Consider the following 20,176-nt stretch of genomic DNA (forward strand, 5'->3'; position numbering starts at 1 on the left):
CTGGGCATCACTGGCTGGTCAGCATTTACTGGCCATCCTTAGTTGCCCTTATTCAGAGGGCAGTTGAGAGTCAACCACATTTCTGTGGCTCTGGAGTCGCATGTAGGCCAGACCAGGTAAGGACGGCAGATTTCCTTCCCTAAAGGGACATTAGTGAACCAGATGGGTTTTTCTGACAATCCACAGTGGTTTCATGGTCATCAGTAGATTCTTAATTCCAGATTTTTTTATTGAATTCAAATTCCACCATCTGCTGGGGTGGGATTCGAACCTGGGTCGCCAGAACATTAGACCTGCTGAGATTTTCCAGCACTTCTATTTTTGTTTCAGATTCCAGCATCCGCAGGATTTTGCATTTAGCCCCAGAACATTAGCTGAGTTTCTGGATTAATAGTCTAGCGATATTAGATCATCACCATCCCTTTAGACTCTGAACTAAGTTGCTCTGGAATACTTTGGGAGTAACTAATGCTGTGAATTTCTTATCCTGTTTGTCACAGCTGCTTACCTTCTCTTTGCAGAATAATGGAAACCCCAACCTTCGATTTACCTGATGATTACAACCATTAAACGCCATTAACTAACAACCACACTCTTTCATTCCAGGCACATTCAGGATCCAGCTAGTCAACGGCTAACATGGAGTAAGCCTCCAAAGAGTATCCTAGTTATCAAAAAGATTCAAGATGATCGGCTGCTTCAACCATTTAAGGATCTTTGCATCTTTCTCATGGAGGTAATGTGTGCCTGGGAGGCATTCACTCTGTCCGAGCTGCAGGACAATGCTGGGTTTATAGAACAAAGAAAATTACAGCACAGGAACAGGCCCTTCTGCCCTCCAAGCCTGCACCAACCGTGCTGCCCGACTGAACCAAAATCTCCTACCCTTCCGGTCTATTCCCATCTTATTCATCTATTTGTCCAGATACCCCTTAAAAGTCACTACCGTATCCATTTCCACTATCTCCCCCGGCAACGAGTTCCAGTCATCCACCATCCTCTGTGTAAAAAATCTGCCTTGTACATCTCCTTTAAACCTTGCCCCTCGCACCTTTAAACCTATGTGCCCTGGTAATTGACTCTTCCAGCCTGGTAGAAGGTTTCTGACTATCCACCCTGTCCATGCCCCTCATAATCTTGTAGACTTCTATCAGGTTGCCCCTCAACCTCCATCATTCCAGTGAGAACAAACCAAGTTTCTTCAACCTCTCCTCATAGCTACTGCCCTTCATACCAGGCAACATCCTGGTAAATCTTTTCTGTACCCTTTCCAAAACCTCCCCATCCTTCTGGTAGTGTGGCAACCAGAATTGAACACTATATTCCAAGTGCGGCCTGACTAAGGTCCTATAAAGTTGCAACATGACTTGCCAATTTTTAAACTCAGTGCCCCAGCTGATGAAGACAAGCATGCCGTATGCCGCCTTGACCACCACCTCCACCTGCGTTGCCACTTTCAGTGACCTGTGTACCTGTACACCCAGATCCCTCTGCCTATCAATACTCTTAAGGATTCTGCCATTTACTGTATTAAATCCCAGTTCAGTTAAATAGTCAATCAATAATGTGAAAGATTGCTGGATTAATATTCCCGCAATCTCACCAGCTGCGAGAGATACAATGCTAAAAGTTACTTAATGTTTTCTATTTTGGCTCAAAAGAGAAATCTGATCCTCAATCTTCCATTTCTGTTTTTTCCCTATTTAGAAAAAAGACATGATTGTTTACGTAGAGAAAAAAGTACTTGAAGACCCCACCATAGCTAACGATGAGAGTTTTGGACCACTAAAGAAATTATACACGTTTCGGGAAGGTAAAAGTGTTGCTATCTTCAAAGCATAATTTGACAACTTTGCTAACTTTGAATAAAGCTTACTTTATAAAGCATTATCTTGAAAACTCTATTCCAACTCCTTAATGCTGTTAACCTCAGCTGCTGAGGGGCAGAGAAATGTTCATTCCCCAACAGACATCTTCCCTGGTGCTGATTTCCTGTTGTAACCACAGCCACTGCCTCATTCCACTCTCGGTTCTCGCTAGAGGACTTTCCCATTTTAAGTTGTTAACTGTCCTCGAACGTGAATACCACCGCTTTAACATTTCGCTTAATCCCCTTCAAATTCCTCTCATCCGCCTCCTGTTTCCTCCGTGGCAAGGATTGTATCAAGACCAGGTCATCAGAAGCCCAATGTCATTAACAATTTAAATAGGCCATTTTTCTAAATGAGACTACACCTCCGATACTGCATCCAGTTCTGCTTGCCAAGAAACCTGTGAATGTTCACACTCTTCAGGAGGTCCAGCGAGGAGCTGAAAGAATGATGCGCAATAGTAACTGGCCTGAAGATTTGTGGTTTCAGCTTCAGGTGGGCAATCTCTGATGTTTGGTCCCATAACGGGTGACCAGGACAAAGATACAAGAAAAGGTTGCATTTTGCTCAAACTGTGGGAGACGTGCTAGAGAATAATCAGTTATTTTAGGGTAGATTATCATGAAATCTCCCTGCTAATACAGAGTGAGTAATGTGTGAAATAAACTTGCAGATAGCATGGTGTAGGTAAAAACACTAAAATTCTTTGCAATATAACTGGACGCTGCTCTCTGATGAATAAATTGCTGATTTTCGGTATATGATCTTGTAAGTTTCTGTGTCCAGTTGCCTTTTAGGAAAGACAGGCTCCTTGTTACTTCTGTCCAAAAGTTATGTATGGGCTTCATCCTCACTGAGTGGACATGCAGAAGGAGGTTGAAGAAATGCTGTGAAATCACTTACTTTTGATATGAAGCTTTACACTTAATAAACAACTGATTTTGAACAGTTGTATTTCTGCCTGGCACCTGAAGCAGCTTCCACTGAGTAACATTACCACCATTCTCCTTATTGACACCCAGCGTATGATTTACCACGATCTGAACAGCCGTTCCACTAACTTGGAAAAGATAAATTGCAAAGATACTCCAAAGCACCACAATTTCAAATTGAATCAAGAGAGAAAAAACAGAGGAAAGTCCTCTGCCAAACATTTTGGGGATTCTGTTACCCTAGCAACCTGTCTCTCTGTGTATCCTGCAACAGCTACACCGAGGCTTAGAGTTAGAGGAATGAAAGCAGAAATGACTTTTGAAGTGTAGTGGCACCCAGTCAGTGCACAGCAAGATCCCACTCACAACAATGTGATGATAACCAGACCATCTGTTTCAATGATGTTGATTGAAGGATAGATATTGGACACTGGGGAGAAATTCCTCCTCCTTCTCAATAGTTTTACATCCACCTGAGATGGGAGATATCTCATCCAAATGTCTGCGCCTCTAACACTGCAGCGCTGACCCTCTGACGGGGCGGCGTTCCCTCGGCCCTGACCCTCTGACGGGGCGGCGCTCCCTCGGCCCTGACCCTCTGACGGGGCGGCGCTCCCTCGGCCCTGACCCTCTGACGGGGCGGCGCTCCCTCGGCCCTGACCCTCTGACGGGGCGGTGCTCCCTCGGCCCTGACCCTCTGACGGGGCGGTGCTCCCTCGGCCCTGCACTGGGAGTGTCAGCCTGGATTTCTGTGCTCCAGTGCTGTGAGATTTCTACTTAATGCACAGAGTTCACCCTACACTGGAGAGTGACTGGAAAGTTTATGAATATACTCATTGTTAATGTTTTGCACAGACAACTTCTGAGTCTTTCGTTCCCCAAAACACACAAAGTAACCAGATTTGACCATAGTTGTACAATGTGCACTAATCGGACAGGACTGCAAGCCGTAATCCAGAGTGGAATTCCTGCCTGGTACAGAGGGAGCGCTGCATTGTCCTTTGTTGACGTGTCAATCCAAGTTCCGATGGGTTGGGTAAATGTTATTCATTCCATGCCAGTGTCAGCATTCAGTTCATTGCTGTTTGTGGAATGTTGTTGGTACAGAATACTTGTAGCAGTCACGTTTGTATACATTAATTCATGGGATGTGGGTGTTGCTGGCTGGGCCAACATTCATTGCCCATTCCTGAGGGCATTACTATGGCTCTGGAGTCACATGCAGGCCAGACCGGGTAAGGATGGCAGATTTCCGTCCCTGTGAACCAGATGAGTTTTTCCAACAAGCAACAATCATTTCATTGACTTTTAATTCCAGATTTTTATTGAATTCAAATGTAACCATCTGCCATGGTGGGATTTGAACCCAGGACCCCAGAGCATTACCTTGGATGTCTGGATTAGTGATCCAGTGACAAAGCCACTGCCTAATCAAAACCCTAACTCCTTAATGTGAAATGTGTGTGAAGTTCTGATACAGTAACAGAACATCTGTTATGTTCTGTTATAACAGAACATATAATTCTGGATTATATGGATCCAGATATAATCTGGATGTAAAACAATACCAATGTTTGTTTCTATGTGGGTGCTGACGTGTACCTCACCTGCAGTGGGATATGTGGCTCCCACATAAACAAGCACAAAATACCTTTCTGCTGGCAAACCTTTTGAAAGTTAATGAACTCATTCTCAGCATTACTAATTGTGAAAATCCCCATCACCTGGTCTTCCTCCTCCCACTTGGATTCTAAAACCCAGCTTTAATGATTATTGGGAATGTTTGACCTGCTCAAACACTTGCTAAGCACTTACTCTGTCACTGAGGGCAATGGACACAGTTTTGTGTCACTCTGATTCCAGCACCAGTTCAAGGGGAAATATTTGCTGCTATTTAGTCAGTCATCTCATGTAATTCCACATTAACAATGTTGTGCAAACTGTAACATTTTGGATTTCTATTTAGGCCTCGATGATTTATCTGATCGGATAGACTTTATCATCTGCCTTGGAGGAGATGGCACCTTACTTTATGCATCTTCATTATTCCAGGTAAGTCCACTTTTAGCTCCAGAAGGAGATTCATTTGCCTGGATTTTCTGGTCAATGATGGAATCCGCCACTGATCTCCAAAGGATGTCCAAAAATATCGAGTGATCTCTGTGATGAGTCCCGTTTCCTGAAGTTAATTTGAATTTGATGCCAATTCAGGGGGAAGCTCCAGGCATCCAACAACATTGATGCCATCAATCACATTGAAGCATTCTCATAGACAGCAAACCAGGAAGTGCACTTAATTTAGACACGTTCAAATCATTTTTGCAAAGAACACAAAATATTGGACCATACGCATGGGATTAATGGAGAAACTGAAATGTAATAAATGTTTTGTAAATGTAATTTTTTTAAATTGTTTTTATATTTGGAATTTTTTATAATGGAGAAATTTGTCATTCCACACATTTTTTGAGGGCTGGAGAGGTTGTTCACTCATGATCGCAGAATTACGATGCTTGTAAAAGCCCAGTTATGTCTCAGTGTAACTTTTTAGTGGGATTTTACAGCAAGACTGAGAGTGTAAAAGACCAAATTCCAGTCAATTCAGTGGTTTCTTATTCAGAGTTTGAGAAGTTTCAACAGAGAACTTGCAGAGAAGTTATTGTCAGCAGCGTCTGGATTTCACGGGTTACCTTCACATGTCTGAACTCCGGATTTGGCAGTTTGAGGAGCTGTGAGAGTGAACGCTGTTATTATCAGTGAAAAATCCCAGCCGTTTGCTTTGCACCATGGAAAAGTGGGGTAGCAGGTGAATTTAACAACCCAGAGACAATCTGTTTGCTATTGGAGGAAACCACCTGTATTTTCCAAGAAACACGGTCCTCTTGTTTTCATAATCTAGCACTTTTGTACAACCGCTTCCCTCCCTGTCTACGAAGGATCTGATAAACTGGTGAAATATGTAGCAGCACGGGATTCCTGAGCTCTGTTGCTATAGTGATGTTAGACGAGTTTACAGTTGTGCAATTGTAAACACAGTTTACAGTATATTAATTAAAAAGCAATTGTCCAGAAAGGTGATGCAGTTTGTTGTGAATGAGAGACTTTATGTTGTGTTTTGTTTTAAACAGGGTAGCGTACCCCCAGTGATGGCATTTCATCTTGGATCACTGGGCTTCTTAACGCCGTTTAACTTTGACACGTATCAGTCACAAGTCACACAAGTAATTGAAGGTATTTACGGCTTTCTTTGTCATGTAAGGAATTGTATTTTACAAATATGGCAATGCACGCAAACGGCATCTTCACAAACTAGGCTTGAACCTAAATGAATTAATCCAGATAACCCAGGAAGGCACTGCATACATCCATCCATACATTGCCTCCACCCAGCATGACCTGCATTCACAGCGTGTCTGTAACGTAAATTGGGCTACTCTAAATTAAAACTCATTACTTTAATTGCCTAAAGTTCATCAGGCTGAGAGCTGTGTCCAAAGGGATTAACATTGACAGTTCTCTCCTGCTGCAATCTCGTTCTTTCACCTACACTTTCCTTTGAATGCAGCTACTTGCCAAGTGTATTGGATTGAATTCACCCCTGTACACCCCCAACAACAACTTGCATCATTATAGCGCCTCTAATGACATAAAACATCCCAGTCTGCTTCGTAGGAAGGTCATAAAGCAAAACTTCACATCAATCTGTATCCGGTGACACGAGGGCAGATTTCCACAAATAAATGGGAAATAGTACTTTTAAAGCTTTGTAAGTTATCAGCAAATCATTTCCTAGAATCCCTGCAGTGTAGGAGGAGGCCATTCGGCCCATCAAGTCTATACCGACTCTCTGACAGAGTATCTTACCCAGGCTCCCTTCCCCAGCCTTTCCCCCTAACCCCATTTACCCTGGCCAATCCATCGTTGAAGTGTGGGAGCAAACCGGAGCACCCAGAGAAAACTCAGGCTGATAAAGGGAGAACATGCAAACTCCATACACAGTGACCCAAGGCCAGAATTAAACCTAGGTCCCTGGCACTGTGAGACAGCAGTGCTAACCACTGTGCCACCCTGGCCAAATAATGGGAAAATATATATTTTCACTGACTGTGAACCTCTCCTACATTGACCCTGCTCACTCCCGCTTGGAACAAGCAACCACAGCAGAGGAATATTTCTTTTTCTCTTTTATTTGAGAGCAATGACCCAACTCTTGAGCTAATTGTGATCTGGTTGATGAATGGAATGTAGATTAATAGGCATTGGCAAACTGTTCCATGACAGCAATTTAACCCAGTGGCTTTGTAAATGAACAAACAGGAGCATTGTCTTTAAACAGTGGTTAACAAGAGTACCCAAGGCTAAATTGGAGTTTTAAATAAACTCACTCATTGTATTTTTTATAATAAAATTGTATTTTTTCCAACTTTGAAATTTGTTTTGAAACATTGTGAATCTACAGAACATGGTAGAGGCAGTGAGAAGTAATTGGAAGATTAACAAGGTTGAGAAACTATTGGTAACTCTACTGTTAATAAATGGTGTTTACTGTGATTGAAATTGAATGATTTTTAATGATTGCACTATGGGTGTAACTGAAATGTGCATGATTAAACTTCTTTCTGTAATTTTTGCTTATCTGTGTCTTGTCAAATTGGATTTGGATCTTTTAAAGTCACTGATTATAATTTTCAATTGTGTTTTGCGTCCTTTTGGTAGTTGGGTTAATACAAACAATTTCGCAATGCCTTAAATTTCAGGGAATGTGGCCATTATCCTGCGAAGCCGTCTCAAGGTCAAAGTGACTAAAGAAAGCCGGGAAAAGAAGGTTGGTCAGGAGCACCTGGTGGAGGGAAACGGACTGATTGTGGCCACACACGGGGAGAATGAGTTGGGAAAGCAAGCAGTGCAGTACCAGGTGAGCCCGAGCTCGGCTAGAGTTGGAGGCAGGTGACTTGTTTTCCAACAAGACGGGACCTGAATAACCCCAGGCAGCGATGCCCAGCTGTGGATCCGAGTTTGGTTTTTTAAAGAACAAAATTACTGCGTCTGGCCAATTGCGCTGAGAAGCAAAAGAACGTTATCTCTCGCTCCATTCCTGCTGAAATCTTGGTGGCAACACACTGCCATCTTGGAACTAAAATCTGAGTGTGGGAGGGCACAGGAAGAGAGAGCGTCACTTTCTGTCAGAACCCCACACAGTTCCAGTTTGATGTAATTGGATGATGAGCTGTGATCAAAGGACAGCACAGATTGAAGGGTTCAATGGCCTACTCCTGCTTCTAGTTGCTGTGATATAAGCCCCATTCGCTTCTATATTAAGACAAGGGCTAAAACATTAAACTTTGCAATGTTCAGGATGTAAAATTGTGACAGTGTGTAATTGCGATTCAGTTAAATAACAGGTACCCAGTGGGAGGGGATGAGGCAGTGATTTGGACTGGAAAGGCTTCACAAAGCCCTGGAGTTTGAATCCGGGTTTTCCAGTTTCTCCCTCTGCAGTTGCTGACGTCAGCTGGACCTTGTAAAAGATGTGCCACCTCTATCCTCACTCCCATTGAGTGTTGAGTTTTCTGAGGAAGCAGTTGGTACATTTCTGAGGTGCCTGTTGAATACGGCGGGTGAATGGACTCTGCATTCACAACACTTTGCTCCTAAACATGGTTCAAAGATGTGTGTTTTTGGGCAGTTCTGTTTTCTCTGGCTATCATGGATAGTTCTCCTATGCCTTTACCATATTGTCCTTTAGAATGACAATATGAAAGTATTGTTTGTACGTAAATTTTCATTCATAGAATCACTACAGAGCAGAAGGAGGCCATTCGGCCCATTGAGTCTGCACTGACCACAATCTTACGCAGAGCCCTATTCCGTGTAATCCCACACATTTATCCTAGCTAATCCCCCGACACAAGGGTTAATTTAGCACGGCCAATCCACCTAACCTGCACATTTTTGGACTGTGGGAGGAAACTAGAGCGCCCGGAGGAAACCCACGTAGACACAGGGAGAATGTGCAAACTCCACTCAGACAGTGACCCAAGCCAGGAATTGAACCTGGGTCCCTGGCGCTGTGAGGCAGCAGTGCTAACCACTGTGCCACCGTTCATTTTGCTAACTGTGCAATAGTTGAAACTTTCCTGAATTCTAATGTAGGATTTTAGTTTCTTGACAATTGGTTATCCATTGCTCTCTTCCCGTCTCCTGTTCAGGACCCCACACTCCCCAGTCCCAGCTCTTTTCTTCCCTGCTTCTGGGGAATTAAACTGTTCCCAACTCGAATCAACTCCCCAACCGGAATAAAATCCTGAACAGAAGTCAGGAAGTTGTTGCCTCCGGTCTCTGCAGCTTGTAACTTTGGGGGAAAATGGTTAACAAACTCCTTCTTTTCTCCAATTGCTTAGGTCCTGAATGAGGTGGTGGTTGACCGAGGCCCTTCTTCGTATCTCTCTAATGTAGATCTGTTTCTGAATGGGCGTCTCATAACAAGTGTACAAGGAGATGGTAAGTTCTGAGCTTAACTCGGATTTCAGAGTAACAGATTGCAAATGGCCTTATTTTTGAGAATTTGTTCCAAAAACCATCCGGTGATTGATAACACACTCCCAAAATGGCGGTGGATTGACTGGGAGTCCAGTCACTTCAGGAGAAAGAGAATTTCTAATTTTTTGACATTTTGCAATTAAAAATCAGCCTGACTGTTTAAAGATCTTAATAAATAGTAAATAACGGGTCAGAATTTAGACTGGAGAAGAAACTTCTTCCCTCAGAGAATTGTGAACCTTTAGAATTCCTTGTCCTAGAGGCCGGTGAATAGTCAGTTGTTGACCGTGTTCAAGGCACATCAGTGAATTAAGGGGATTGGGCAGGAAAGTGAAGCTGGTGTAGATGATCAGCCAATGGCAAAGCAGGTTCAAAGGGCCGAACAGCCTTACTCCAGATTTATATACTTGAAGCATCTTCAGATCGATGTTAAAGCTCCTGCCTTATACCAAGTACAACAGACCTGTGTCAATTTTCAACTACCATCCAAAAAAAGAAATACTTCCCACTAAATAAGATTGCTGTTAGATTAGTCAGTTGGGGTGCCATGGTGATTAGCACTGCTGCCTCACAGCACCAGGGACCCGGGTTCAATTCCAGTCTCGGGTCACTGTCTGTGTGGAGTATGCATGTTCTTCCCGTGCCTCCTGTTTCCTCCGGGTGCTCCGGTTTCCTCCCACACTCCAAAGGTGTGTGGGTTAGATTGATTGGCCGTGCTAAATTGACCCTAGTGTCTGAGGAATTAGGAGGGTAAACGTGTAGGGTTATGGGGGGGAAGGCCTGGGTGGGATTGTGATCGGTGCAGACTCAATGGGCCAAATGGCCACCTGCACTGTAGGGATTCTATCAATTCAGCCAGTTATTGATGGTGGCCCATAGCTGGGATTGTGGTGCTTTATTTCCTGAAATTTTCAACTATCGAGTGCGGCTGAAAGGGAGCCAGAGAGATTTTCCAGAATGGTCTGAGGAGGAGAAACGACAGTAGTTTGGAGGCCCTGGGTTTGTTGTCTTTGGTGCAAAGGAGACTGAGGGGAGATTTGATCAAGATGGACAAGATTGTGACAGGTCCTCTTGTGCAGAACTTGGCTATCAGTTTCTGCTCAGCAACGGCCTCAGCCAGGATCTTGGGTTCATGTCACACTATCTGTAACCCCCGTGACTTGCCTGGGCTTGCAAAATCACCAACTGTCGTGTCTGGAGATAATACACATCTCTTTAACCTGTGCTTAACCTTCTCATTGTCTGTACCTTTAAGACTTGATTATCTGTTAAGACTCACATTCCAACCATTATTTTGTAAATTGAGTTTGTGTCTTTATATGCCCTGTTTGTGAACAGAATCCCACTTACCTGATGAAGGAGCGGCGCTCCGAAAGCTCGTGCTGCCAAATAAACCTGTTGGACTTTAACCTGATGTTGTGAGACTTCTCACCAATTGAGACAACAGGGTCCCCACTCAAAACCTAAACTTAAATCACACGAACAGGAATTGACCAAACAACAACAACTTGCATTATGTAGCACCTTTACAGTAATAAAATGTCCAGAGATACCTTATAGCAGATTTATGAGAGAAAAATTCACTGAGCTGCATTAGGAGATTGTGTTTTGTGACGAGAGAGAGATTTTAAGGAGCTTCTTAAGTAGAGGTTTAGAGGGGGTTCTGGAACTTAGGGCCTAGGTGGCTGAAGGTCAGACTGCCCCTGGGCGAACGATGGGTGATCAGATGTCAGAACTGAAGGAATGCTGAGGTCTTGGAGGGTTATAGGGCTGAAGGAGGTTTCAGAGATAGGGAGGGAGAAGGCCATTGAGTTGGGTGACCTGAGTTGAGCTGGCTATGGGAGTGCTGGCCTTGTTAAATCTGGGGGTAAAAAGGCTTTGAAGGGGGTCTCAGCAGCAGATGTTGAATTTGATGATCAGCCATGATCAATGTGAATGGTGTAGCAGGGTCAAAGGGCCGAATGGCCTGCTCCTGCTTCTAGTTCCTGTGAGCTGATGCAAGGACAGAGATGTCCAATCCTTGTGTTGACGCTTGTTTTTATTCATTCATGAATTCTGAGCATCATTGGCAAGGCTAGGATTGGTTGCCCTTGAGAAGGTGGTGGAGAACCATCTTAAACCATTGCAGAGCATCAGGTACAGCCCCAGTGCTGTTAGGGAGGGAGCTCCAGGATTTTGACGCAGCGACAGCGATGATAGTGCTCTGTCAGGAGGCTGTGTGGCTTTGAGAGGAACTTGCAAGGTGGTGGTGGTCCCATACATCTGCAGCCCTTGTCCCTCAAAGAGGTTGTAGTTTTGGAAGGTGCTGTTGAAGGAGCCTTGGTGAGTGCCACCTAACGCAGCTGGACTTTACTGTTTCAGGAGTGATTGTTTCCACGCCAACAGGGAGCACCGCCTACGCTGCGGCAGCAGGAGCCTCCATGATTCATCCCAATGTTCCCGCCATAATGATAACACCCATCTGTCCACATTCCTTATCCTTCCGACCGATCGTTGTACCAGCGGGAGTGGACCTCCAGGTAAACACCAGCTTCTGTCATTTACCAATGTCTGTAATGTTACTCACTCAGGGTCTTTACAAATCTGTCTTCAGCAATGATTCCTGAAATAAAAATATTCAATAAAATAAACTCCAGATAATCATAAGAGCAGGGAAATGTCTGTGTTTGCAGGGCTTCAGTATAAACTCATCCTCACTGTATCATGTTTGCAATTTATTGTCATAATGATGACTATCGTTCTTAGTTTGACCCTGAGAGAGGAGGCCCTAGGCTGGTATCAGACTTCTCCCCACCACAGCTCAGGGCTTTCAGGGACTGGCAAGAGCAGATCAGAGACTAGGAATTCAGCAGAGAGTAACTCATCTCCCAACTCCCCAACGCCTGTCCTCCACCAACAAGGCACAAGTCAGGAATGTGATGGAACATTCTCCACTTGCCTGGATGAGTGCGGCTCCAACAACACTCCAGAAGCTCAACACCATCCAGGACAAAGCAGCCCCGCTTGATTGGTACCCCAAACATTCACTCCCTCCACCACCAACAAACAGTGACCGCGAGTGTGTACCATCGACAAGAAGCACTGCAGCAACTCGATATGCCTCCTTAGACAGCATCTTCCAAATCCCTGACCTCTACCATCTGGAAGGACAAGGGCAGCAGATAGCTCAGAACACCACCACCTGGAGTTTCCCCTTCAAGCCACTCACCATCCTGACTTGGAAATATGTTGCCGTTTCTTTACTGATGCTGGGTCAAGATTTTGGAATCCCCTCCCTAACAGCACTGAGGATGTACCTACACCTCAGGAACTGCAGCTTCTGGAGGGTGACTAGGAACGGGCAGTAATTACTGGCCTAGTCAGTGACACTCAAATCCCATAAATGAATAAAGGAAAATCTGCCCGATCACTTTTGAGTATCTGATGTGTCTCTGTAACACACGGTGACTGTCCCCTGAAAATAAATGTTGAATTATTTTCAGTCCATCACGAGGCTTCAGTTTGCAGACTGAGAATTGCAGTAACTGGGACAAGGGGAAGGAAATATTTTGCAGGATTTGTTGTGAGAACTGGCCCTTTGCCTGAGTTTGGAAATGGAATTTTGGAGCCACCAGCCAATGGCCTGGGTCCAGTGAGGTGGCATTCCCAGAACCGTTTAACAAAGAATTAAACATGTTAAACTGAATTACGTTGAATGCATAATTCCTCAGAATGTATGAGTGAAGCAGGGTTGTTGCCACAAGGGATATAATATTTGGTTCCTGCATTTGGTGCAAAGTTCAGGCAGGATGGTGCCAAAATCGATCAGAGTTTGTAACGTTCTGACTTTCCTGAAACCGGTTCTGATGTGTCCTTACCTCATTCTTAACGTACTTTGCTCAGGTGTGTAGGTTTTCCGTGGCTGTTTAGGACAAGGTATGAGGGTAACCATTTTTCCCCAGATTTAACCCCAGGTGATTTCATGGATTTAATTCGGATACAATTTGGACTTTATTTTCAGATTATGCTGTCACCTGACGCCAGGAATACAGCATGGATTTCATTTGATGGTCGGAAACGGCAAGAGATCAGCCATGGCGACAGGTAATCAGGGCTAGGAGTCACCAGGCACAGTGAGCAGCAGTCACTGTGAAAGCGAATCGTCCGGGCGGGGGATGGGGGTCCGGGCGGGTTTGGGGGGTGGGGGGGGGTCCACTCTGCCCGGGCGGGTTTTGGGGAGGGGGGGAGTGGTTCCAGTCTGCCCCGGCGGGGTTGGTTGGGGTGTGGGGGTGGGGGGGTGGTGGCTGGTTCCACTCTGCCCGGGCGGGTTTTGGGGAGGGGGGGAGTGGTTCCAGTCTGCCCCGGCGGGGTTGGTTGGGGTGTGGGGGTGGGGGGGTGGTGGCTGGTTCCAGTCTGCCCGGGCAGGGTTGGGGGATGGGGGTCCACTCTGCCTGGGTGGGGTTGGGGGGTGGGGCAGTTCCAGTCTGCCCAGGTGGGGGGTGCTTTTTAACTGGTCTGCGAGTGGGGCTTGTGAACCTGAATTGAAATAACGTTCTCCGAGTGAAGGAACCTGTGAAACCCGGAAATGACATTGCGTTAGTTTTGTACTTTGCAAAACGTTTAGCAGAAATTTTTATCAAAGGCATTTGCTTCCATCAGGCCTTGTCGTCTTCTCCAACTTTACCAGTTGTAAATAAATAAGATTTCTCACTGTTTCCCCCAGTTTCCTCCACAGACATTTCTAAGCTGCTGATCCTCCTATATTTGCTTGGCGGTCAGAGTTGGCATCAGGAGGAGTCCACTATTGATGCTCACACTCTGCATTATTGAAGCAATGTATCTGGCACAGATAGTGTAGCTGATGGTGACAGGAGCCAAATGAGAGAGCTTAGCTGGAGTAAGATAGTGGAGGCAGGAGTGGTTAAGCAAAGGAATGTCAGATGCTGCGAGAGAGGTTTGCTCTGATATTAACTTGCCTTCTTTTCCTCCAACAGTATTACCATTACTACCTCCTGCTACCCGGTGCCGTCGATATGCTTCAGGGACCCGGTGAATGATTGGTTCGACAGCCTGGCTGAGTGTTTGCACTGGAATGTGAGAAAGAAACAAAGTCACCTGACCGATGTGGAGGACTACTGAGAATGGAGTGGCATCTTCAAGCTCTGTGTTCTGCCTAAAATCCATCCTTAATGATATTTCTTCAAATTGGCAACATTGCAAAGAGCATTCCAACAAATCTCAAGAACCTGTCCCTGGAACGGTCAAAAAGAGGCTTCCTCACTCCCCCAGTTGGTTGTTAAATGTTGAGGTTTAAACAACTGGTACAGACTTGCTAAAGACATCACGAGAGTACCAAATACAGACACTAGTTCAGGAGGGAGCATGTCGATAATGTTGCAGCATTTGGTGCTCAAATATAAGAATTGCAGTTATTTATCAAATGTTTATTTCTTATAAGGATTGGAAGAAGTTTCTACAAAGAACACAAGTAGGTTACCTGTGGTTACAACACGGAATTATTTGGAAGAAATGCACTAAAATATGAATTTGTTCCTGAAACAGGTTTGACTTGGAACTGAGGCAACAATACTTGGCAAGCTGTCCCCTGCCCGCTGATACCTGAGGAGAGCCTGGTAAACCATTCTTTACAAACACACTCTCCTGCTGCTGCTCCCCACCACCCATTTTCTCTCTCCTTTTTCTATCTGTTTTTTTTAACGATTTAAAAGTGATCTTTTTTTAATAAAACAAGAACAATGAGCCTGTAATCTGATTACCAACATTGACTCTGCAGAGTGTCAGGGGGAATTTACTGAGTCAGCACAAGATTGTGGACAGTTTTACCTTTTGAGCTAAAGTTATTCCTGACTTTGGAAAAACTCTGGTATGAGCACAAACCAGGTTTGTTATCACTTAAATAAGTCGTTTCTCTTGAATGTCAGAAGTAATGCTATACGTAACATATTCTTTGAGACTTGAAGAGTAATGCAAAAATTTGCTTTATTTTAGAAAGAAATCTGAAATCTTGTGAAGTTGAGAGACCGAACAAACAAAAATCATGTCAGTTACATAAGGGGATCATTTGTTACCTCCCATATGTGTCTCCATTCACCTCTGCAGTTTTTAGTACTTATTGACGAAATGTTCCTACGTTGCTGTTTGTGAGGCAGGTCTGGCTGTTTGTCCAGTGTCCTTGCTCGTCTGAGATCTGAATGTGTCATAAACTGGTCTCCTGTTGCTCAGAGTGCCTGACCATGGGTTTACCCTGAGTCCAAAGCAGTTTGTCAAATTGTCCATCCCTTCTCTCTCGGCCTGGAGAACTCAAGTTTAAGATATTGCTACACATCAAATGGCATGTTCTCCATGGCATGGTGCCTTTGAGTGTTATCTAAAGAGAAGCATGCACAGTGAGCAAGCATTTCCAGTCCTTAAGAGAGAAGCGGCAGTTGGAAGAAAAGATTGAGCCATGAAAGTGTTTTGCTGCTTTATTGTAATGTTTTGAGAGTTAGTTATTCTGGTGGAGAAGCTGCGTGACTTACGGCTGACAGGATTGATTGTATCAAAGCGTGAGTTGCATCCTGAGGATTTGCCTGTCAGATTCTTGCCCAAGTGTGAACACTGAGTTCGGGCGTGGCTGACCTTGTTGCCAGCTGCTCAAAGCCATACCTCCTGACAGCTGCTTACAAAAACGCTGACTCTTACATTTCAGGCGTTCCTCTGGTGGTTTGCACCACCCTTCGTAACATTCAGTCTCACCTCCATGAGGTGCCAAATGTCTTTACGCCACCGGTAAGCATTCTGCTTCCACTCGAGCTCCAAATGTAACCAAATTAGATGATAAATGGGAATCTGCAGTTGTTTTGAATATTAATGAGCTGTGGAGGTGACAGCGTTATCAATTCTGAAACAATGCACTCATCATAGAATTTTACAGCGCAGGTCTCAGTAAATGCATATCCTTTTGATCACCGCTTGGTGCAGGATGTGTGTATATAATGTGGCGAGGACGAGGTGCGGTTTTAATTCTCTGTTACTCTGTGTGTTCATGGCAATAACTTCAGTTCAGAGTAAAGATTTTAATTCTGAATAAAACTAGTTCACCTTTTAATCTCCAGCAAATCCTAGGCAATGTTGTGTGAAAGCTGCAGTATTTACTGTAATGAACCGTCACTGGGTTGTGTTCTGGAAGATGCTTTGGAAGCCTTGTTGAGTGGTTACATTAACATTGTGGGTGTTATTCACTTTGCAGAGGGAGTAGGTTTATTGTTTAAGCAGAAACATGTCTCGCAGTGGGACAGTTTAGCTGCAACACAACATTCCAAATCCAATTTGCATCCTTTAATACACTCACACCTTTTACAGTTCAGGATGGTGACCTGCACTGGAACTACACATTTAGAAAGCTAAATCTGATGTATTTTGAATGCTTTAACCTTCCACAGGTTCCACATTGGTTAATGTTGCTGAAGTAGGAAAGTTCAAATTATTTTTATTTTAAATAGAAGAAGTCCCAAAGAAAGCAGATTGTAAGTGGGCAGCTAAACGTAGCTTACTGACACATCAGGCATTGCATTAGGTCCCACTGTGACCATGAAGATTTATATTGGGTCCAACCACTGTATGCCAAGACCAAATCAGTAACTGTGTTACAGAAAGGCTTGCATTTATATAGCACTTTTCCTCACCTCAGCATGTTCCAATGTGCTTTACACCCCCAGTGAAGTACTTTGAGTCCCTGTGTAATGTAGGAGATCCATTGTTTGAGGTTAGATGGTCGGAATCGTTTCCCAAACACAAGGGGATAGGGTGGCACTCCAGCCTGATTCTGTCCTACTGTGTTTCCATACCTGTGCACTCCCCAATCCAGTTCACTGGATAATGATTGGAAGCAGGAGTTTTGGGTTGTTCTGTCTTTCGTTCTGTAACTCTCAGATACTGAGAACATTCTTTGCCCCTTGTACTGGTTGCACTGGCTAAGATTGATTCATTGAGATGCAAGATGAGTTTGCAGGGGACGAGTATCTGGAGGTCTCCCACTGAACTATACAGTCAGTAATGTAGAATAATATTTCATTTCTCTGCCTTTTGTGCAGTAATTTGTTAACAGCAGTCATTGGCTGGATGTTTATTGCTGGTATGAACCAAATGCACTTTAGGAAAATACCTGACAATATATTCCAATTTTGAAGAAACTTATTTTTATTTTGTGAAATGTCCAGGCACACTGAGATTGTCATCATTGTTACTGCCATTGGATAAATACTAATAAAAAGAGAGAACTGGAAATGCACAGCTTTGTTGAGTAGCCTTTGAAGGAGAATGACGGGTTGTGTGGAGCTGTTACAGAGGGGTGGTGGTGTAGTGGTAATGGTACTGGACTAGTAATCCAGAGACCCAGGCTAATACACTGGGGACGTGGGTTCAGATCCCACCAATGCAGCTGGTGGAAGTTAAATTCAGATGAAAAAACTCTAATTTAATTCTAGTCTCATGAAACTTTGCTGCAAAAAGAACCATTCAGTTCAGTAATGTCCTTTAGAGAAGGAAATCTTCCCATTTTTACCTACATGTGACTGGCAGTAATGTGGTTGACTCTGAAACGGCCTGGGGGCCACACAGTTCAAGGACAGTTGGGGATAATGCTGACCTTGCCAGCGATGACCACATCCCATGAAAAGAATTTTTAAAAAAAGTAAAACCCCACAAGTTCCACAGTTAAATTTTCTTTATCTTTCTGATGTTTATCAGCCAGCTGTGAACCTCCAACAATTTCACATTTTTTTTCCCTTTCACCATCAATGACTCGGAATCTCCGCTTGTGACCCAGTGTTGGCTCTCTTTACCCTGAGTAGTTCCCCGCTTGCTGTACCACGCACTGACTGAGGGTGTAACGCCGAAACTGTGTAGTTTCAGCATGTTGTACAATGGGCGTATTTATGTGAAATTGCGCAAAAGCGAGGGCCAATGGCAAACTGAAGCTCCAGTGGGACTTGGTTTGAAGTTGGACATTGTAAATGGCCTGAACACAGGTTTACATCGATATCCCTGATTATACACTGTTTTCATTGCTGGAATCAAAGTTTTCCATCAAGGTGTCTTTATAGCAGTGATCAGAGATAGCACTTATTTTAACACAGACCATGTTTTGTCTTCACCACTGGCTATTGTGAGTTGCAGTGATTTTATTTTTTTCCCCCGTTCCTCTCGTAGCTTGGGGCAGTGGAATGAACTAATTGAATCTCTGCATGGTTGTAGTATAGGGAAGGGGTCATGGAATGGTACATGTTTAGTCCTCAATCTGTGGTTTGCGTCAGGAGCTTGCTAATCTGGGTTTAAAGCAGCTTCCCCGTTTGTGCACCAGCCTCATCTGAATAGTGGATCCTCCAATCCAAAAACGCGATTCTGTCTCGTTCTTGCCTGTCGTATGCACTTTCCTCCCACCTTCAGCCATGGAAACTGGTTTGTGTGTGTGTGTGTGTGTGTGTGTAACCCATCCAGTTTGACAAGGTTGCAATGTATCATCACTCTTGCACTTTTCATGGGTTCTTTGTTATATTAGAATGCTACCTGAGGTGTGTCTTGATTCAAAAAGATTTTAACTTCCAAAAGGTTTGCTGGTTGAATCTTCTTTGATCTTGTATTGTTAAGTAATTTATTGAGAAGGTCTATATGTTATTAATCAAACTTTTTAGCTGCCTTTTGGGTGGGATACTGATGTCGTTATCCACTTCAATCTCTGACCTTGGCATATTTCCTGGTGAACTGTGAAGTGTCTTCGCTTGGGGATTAAATTTCTTCCTGGGACATTAAACTAAACAGTAAAACAGAACTAAATTTCCGAGTAAGTTGTCTGGATCAAGGATGAGCTTGTCTTTGCCACTCGCTGTTGACCATTTTTTCAAACTCCATGAAATCTACACAACATTTTATTAAATTCCTAACCGGTTCCACTTATTTTCCTTATGTTAGTATGAAATGCAGTGGAATGTGCCCTCATAGACTTCATACAATTAACATCAGAATATTTAACAGGAGCCCTAATGGACTTGGAAATGTTTAAAATAAAACTACACCGTAAAACCAACTGCCTCTTCTAAAATATCATTAACTGCGCAAATTTTATGACATCAGAATTTCTACTTAAATGTAAATATCTGTGATTTTTTTTGCTGACTGATTTAACTGTCTTTTAATCTTCAATTGTTCCTCGGAACTTCTGTTTCATTTGAGTTTTGCGAATTATAACCTATTTGTAGCGATTTAAGTTCATTTTTGAAAACCAGTTTGAAAAATCCCAGTGTTTCTGAAGTTTCCTTTGTGTTTTTACACTCTTTTGGATTTTTTTTTAAACTGAGAGGGAGTTGTTGAAGCTGTACTGAAAAGGTTCAGATATTGAGCCAGAGATTACCAGCAAATCGAATGAGTGGTTTCTGAATTGTAACTGGGATCATAATGTTTTCTGTTTATAAAACTTGATATTTGTTGAACATTAGTAAAATTGTTATATGTAAGACACTATTTTTCAAATCTTTTACTAAATAAATTAACCTGCGTTTTATAGATGAAAGTTTTTGGTGGTCTTTATTCTGTTCACATTGTTAATTTCACATCGTTTCCAATGTTAACCAGTCACAGATTATGATTTGCCAACGCTGCTGGATGTTTTCCAGAGGTTTCATTCCGTGATCTTAGCCTTCAACTACCCCATCTAATTAAAAACAACTCTTTCCATCTCCCAAGATTTTTAAGATTTAATAAATGAAATTGTTCAAAGTTGTTGAAAAGTCTCACTCTGATGTTTCCAAGTGTTGAATAACGGGTCTGGACTCGTTGGAAGTTTAGAAGGATGAGGGG

The 20,176-nt window shown here is 43.5% G+C and overlaps 1 protein-coding gene across 2 annotated transcripts in view; it reads left to right on the forward strand.

The window, feature by feature from the left end:
• Positions 1-19,883, forward strand: part of LOC145360053 (NAD kinase-like) — an 86,060-nt gene extending 66,177 nt beyond the window's left edge. For both annotated transcript variants that reach the window (XM_080214966.1, XM_080214967.1), the window contains 9 exons: positions 607-736; positions 1,708-1,813; positions 4,770-4,855; positions 5,932-6,034; positions 7,561-7,718; positions 9,205-9,304; positions 11,705-11,862; positions 13,344-13,426; positions 14,317-19,883. In XM_080214966.1, coding sequence (XP_080071092.1) covers positions 607-736; positions 1,708-1,813; positions 4,770-4,855; positions 5,932-6,034; positions 7,561-7,718; positions 9,205-9,304; positions 11,705-11,862; positions 13,344-13,426; positions 14,317-14,461 — 1,069 coding nt within the window. In that variant the 3' untranslated portion in view covers positions 14,462-19,883. The remainder of the gene's footprint in view (positions 1-606; positions 737-1,707; positions 1,814-4,769; positions 4,856-5,931; positions 6,035-7,560; positions 7,719-9,204; positions 9,305-11,704; positions 11,863-13,343; positions 13,427-14,316) is intronic.
• The last annotated feature ends 293 nt before the right edge of the window (positions 19,884-20,176 follow it).

Source organism: Carcharhinus amblyrhynchos, chromosome 30, assembly GCF_965287045.1.
Source record: "Carcharhinus amblyrhynchos chromosome 30, sCarAmb.v2.hapA, whole genome shotgun sequence".
In the NCBI taxonomy this organism is placed as follows: Eukaryota; Metazoa; Chordata; class Chondrichthyes; order Carcharhiniformes; family Carcharhinidae; genus Carcharhinus; species Carcharhinus amblyrhynchos.